Genomic DNA, 4,588 nt, shown 5'->3' with positions numbered 1-4,588 from the left:
AAAACAGCAACAACAGCCCGCAAAACATGACATCAAAACAGCGAAAGTCCATTGCGGCATTTGTCGCATTCGGCCAAACGTCTATTCGGGCAAGTGTCTACTCAGGCAAACAGTCTTCGGGGAAACTGCAATCGGGTTAGTGTCTTTCGGAAACAATTCCGCTCCCCTTTTACTTAGCTTACGGTTTCCTAATAGGCTTTTGTTTTTAATAACTAATTGTGTAAGTCCTCAGCTCTTAGCTAATTAAAGGTTCATCTTAGCATCCCCGCTGAGATTCAGCTACATTTGAGAGTTTTATATTCACATGTTAAGAACATTAAACATCAGCTCACTGATTCATATATTTTATGTGCTTTAGAACATGATTAGCATCCAACGGCTTATCCCAACATTACTGTCGGGCACGATGCCTGGGAAGAGAAGAAGTTTAATACAAAGACGTCATATATAGGACTCGGCTGCTCGTTGCAAAACTACTCGGAGCATAAACGACAGAGGAAACTACGAGAAATTAAATCTTTTTGCCCTACAACACAAATTAGGGTTAAAGGACGATTGTTAGGTTGATTGAATACTAACATTTCCATTTGTACTATCTATTTCTTCTATAAAGTGTTTTTGGTGAGAGGAAAATAACTTCTCTAACTGTGCGCGGCTTACCAAAAACTTACGCATTTTTTGTGAACTTTGTACTCTTTGAAAGCTCATATTCCAAACCATCCACCTGGCCTGGCCGAATATGAATTATGTACTGTTTCTATTTCATTATTTCAATGAATTAAGGGTCGGCGTGGTCGCGTCTGTAAAGCCGCTAAACCGATAAGTCTCGAGTTTGAGCCATCGGGCAGATGAGGCTCGTTAGCTAGGGACAGCCACTCTTCTAGGAAAGAGAGACAACTCCAAATTCAAATAACTGCTGCCTTGTAGCTTGTTCTTGGTTGGATAAAGACAATGGAAGCAAATCCAAAAAGAAAAGCAGGCTGAAATCGGAGTAAATTGCCTCAATGGCGCATAACCAGTTGACACGTATACTTAACTGTGCTGGAGGGGACCTCTCCAACACTAAAATTAAGAAAGAAAAAGAAGAAGATTTAAATGAAAGTTGGAGTGATTTTTTTAGCTAGGTGGTTTCTAATCCTTTCATGTTCTTCCTTTGTTTTCTACCTCAAGCCTTTGATAACACCATCTGAACCAGAACTTGAAGCAGTGATAGGACTTCGTGGTCGAATGGTAGATCGTTCGTATGCTATCCCCGTTTCTTTATTTAATAATTGTATATACCATGTCTTTGTGTAAAACTACCAAGTTTTTCTTGTCTCACAAAGTGAGCCCTGTAGTGTAAAGTTTTTCTTGTCTCACAAAGAGAGCCCTGTAGCCTAAAGTTTTTCTTGTCTCACAAAGAGAGCCCTGTAGCCTAAAGTTTTACTTGTTTCACAAAGAGAGCCCTGTAGTGTAAAGTTTTTCTTGTCTCACAAAGAGAGCCCTGTAGCCTAAAGTTTTTCTTGTCTCACAAAGAGAGCCCTGTAGCCTAAAGTTTTTCTTGTCTCACAAAGAGAGCCCTGTAGCCTAAAGTTTTACTTGTTTCACAAAGAGAGCCCTGTAGTGTAAAGTTTTTCTTGTCTCACAAAGAGAGCCCTGTAGCCTAAAGTTTTTCTTGTCTCACAAAGAGAGCCCTGTAGCCTAAAGTTTTTCTTGTCTCACAAAGAGAGCCCTGTAGTCTAAAGTTTTTCTTGTCTCACAAAGAGAGCCCTGTAGTCTAAAGTTTTTCTTGTCTCACAAAGAGAGCCCTGTAGCCTAAAGTTTTTCTTGTCTCACAAAGAGAGCCCTGTAGCCTAAAGTTTTACTTGTTTCACAAAGAGAGCCCTGTAGTGTAAAGTTTTTCTTGTCTCACAAAGAGAGCCCTGTAGCCTAAAGTTTTTCTTGTCTCACAAAGAGAGCCCTGTAGCCTAAAGTTTTTCTTGTCTCACAAAGAGAGCCCTGTAGTCTAAAGTTTTTCTTGTCTCACAAAGAGAGCCCTGTAGTCTAAAGTTTTTCTTGTCTCACAAAGAGAGCCCTGTAGTCTAAAGTTTTTCTTGTCTCACAAAGAGAGCCCTGTAGTCTAAAGCTTTTCTTGTCTCTCAAAGAGAGCCCTGTAGTCTAAAGTTTTTCTTGTCTCACAAAGAGAGCCCTGTAGCCTAAAGTTTTTCTTGTCTCACAAAGAGAGCCCTGTAGTCTAAAGTTTTTCTTGTCTCACAAAGAGAGCCCTGTAGCCTAAAGTTTTTCTTGTCTCACAAAGAGAGCCCTGTAGTCTAAAGTTTTTCTTGTCTCACAAAGAGAGCCCTGAATGTGAGCCTAAAGTTTTTCTTGTCTCACAAAGAGAGCCCTGTAGTCTAAAGTTTTTCTTGTCTCACAAAGAGAGCCCTGAAAGTGAGCCTAAAGTTTTTGTTCATCACGACGTAGATGATGAAGTTGCAGGAGCTATTGATACACAAGACGATGTTGATCACCTGGTACAGGATCGTGCCCAAGTTGGACGGGGCGTCGGTGGTCATGGTGTAGTAAAAATACTGGGGTTCGTATGTGGGTAGGGACAGGATGGCGCAGGTACACGTGTACAGTGTACACACAGCCAGCAACATCTTGGTTGTACGGTTGGACGACGCCTCGCTTGAACTCGAGTTTGTCATGTGCGTCCGTTTGATGGACGCCAATTTTATTTTAATGCCGATGCCCAAACAGCCGATAAAAGTAAGCAGCAGCGGTATCTTTATCATCAGCAGTGACCAAGTCTCCTCAAGGATAAAGACGGTCTTGACGTTGCTGTAGTGGTAAGCTGACCGCTGTATCACCCCAACCGTCAAGTTCAGTTCCAGACTAAACCGGTAGTCAAATGTGGAATAGAAACTGGTGTGGATAAAGAAACCATACCAAAACACCACAAGACAGACCACAACTGCCCAGGTGCGTCGAGGCGTCACCACAAGGCGGAAGTATAAAGGTAAAAAAACAGCAATGAGTCTCTCAAACGTGATCAGCACAGGTATACAGAGAGAGACACCAGCAGAGGCGTAGCCCATGATGTGGAAGATCTGGTAGAGGACAAACAAGACGTAGGACACGCCTTGGCTGTAGGTAAACACGTCTAGACTAGAGCCGATCTCGTAGAGAAGTTTGGGCACGCTGTTGAAGCCAATGAGGAACGTCACGTCGCTGACCGCCAAGGAGACCAAGGCGATGTTGGAACATTTCCTAAAACCGTGTCTCCGCAACACCAGGACGGTGAAAATGTTACCGATGATGCCAAAGATGGAGATGGTGGGCGTGACGCCGTACATCAAAACTCGCATGATGAGCTTGGTTGTCTCATCACTGACCAGCTGGACTGTTGTCAGGACATCGTCTTCAACACCAGCCGTGCTGCTGTAGTTCCTCTGGTGTACACCATCTGGGTCTTGCATTTGATTGTTTCAAAGCGAACCTACTATTAACCCAGCAAGAACGTGATTTAATTTTCTAATCAATAACCTGTAATAGAACAAAAATAGATGTGTAATACTTCATCTACTCTTTTTTATAATAATAAAACTTGAAGTAATGTTATTAATTTAGATGATCGTAAAGGATTAATCTGTCGTTTGTTATTGTTCATACTTTTATTTTAAATATGTGAATTTTTTTATAATTCTTTTTTTTTCGTATTCACGTGGGGCAGATGAAGTAGAGTTCATCTGTTGCACTTATATCGACAAACAAGGGGATAATGTTGTCAGCACTATGCCCAGCCGCCTTTACTTTCTCTACCGAATTATATTTAACAGGTTTTAAACAGACGAGCGACATATATTTCACCATAAAACTACTGACATGCATTTATAACACCCTCGCTCATTCCTTCATTAACCGAAGTCGAAAACCACGTGAACTCTATTTCATCTGCCCTGTGTATGGTTTTGTCAAAAATGGGAATTGACCTTTACTTTCTTAGTGAAACCAACGATCCGTAACCAGCTCACACTAAACGGCTAGCCAGTAGAGAATTAAATTATGAAGTAAATAATATTTTAATTAATTTTTAGTGACACTTACATCGATGAATCGATTAAAAATTAGATATTCTTTCACTGTCTCCGAAGAAGAATGTAACGCTGAAAAAAAACAAAATAGCTTCATTACAGGTGAAAAACGAACCAATCAACATGCAAACAACTAAACAGCCTGTTTGGATTAAATAACACCATAGTAACTCCTCCGTGACTTCTCATACCATCTAACTACCACCAATGGTAACCTATCTACTCACTACAACTGCACGCAAGTTTCAGGATCAGCCAAGTGTAAACAAAAATATTCTCTACCTTTCAACTTTTTCAATTATTTAAAGGAAACTTTACGAATCTAAGACTCAACCAGTTGTTCGTTATTGAATAAATTACAGATTAAATTGCCGAGCTCTCAATTTTTAAGTGCATAAACCAACTACCAATTAGATCTAACTTGGATGTGATTGAGATTTCAAATTAAGTTTGGTGAATGACCAATCAAATTCTTGCCTCAGGCCTGACGTTGTCACGTGCCTGCATCATTCTGAATGCAACGTCACGGAAGCGAC

General features: G+C 40.7%; 1 protein-coding gene across 1 annotated transcript; it reads right to left on the bottom strand.

Moving 5' to 3' along the window:
• Positions 1 to 243: 243 nt before the first annotated feature.
• LOC131955195 (putative G-protein coupled receptor frpr-1) lies at positions 244 to 3,437 on the bottom strand. Its single transcript, XM_059319215.1, has 2 exons — positions 2,391 to 3,437; positions 244 to 279 (listed from the first exon to the last, which is right to left on the bottom strand). The coding sequence occupies exons 1-2, from the start codon at positions 3,435 to 3,437 to the stop codon at positions 244 to 246; spliced, it is 1,083 nt and encodes a 360-aa protein (XP_059175198.1).
• Positions 3,438 to 4,588: the final 1,151 nt, after the last annotated feature.

The sequence above is a fragment of the Physella acuta genome, unplaced genomic scaffold (assembly GCF_028476545.2).
Source record: "Physella acuta isolate Inbredline_101_S28 unplaced genomic scaffold, ASM2847654v3 ptg001058l, whole genome shotgun sequence".
Lineage (NCBI taxonomy): Eukaryota > Metazoa > Mollusca > Gastropoda > Physidae > Physella > Physella acuta.
Note: the sequence above shows the minus strand (reverse complement) of the source record. Positions and strands in the feature narration are given on the sequence as shown.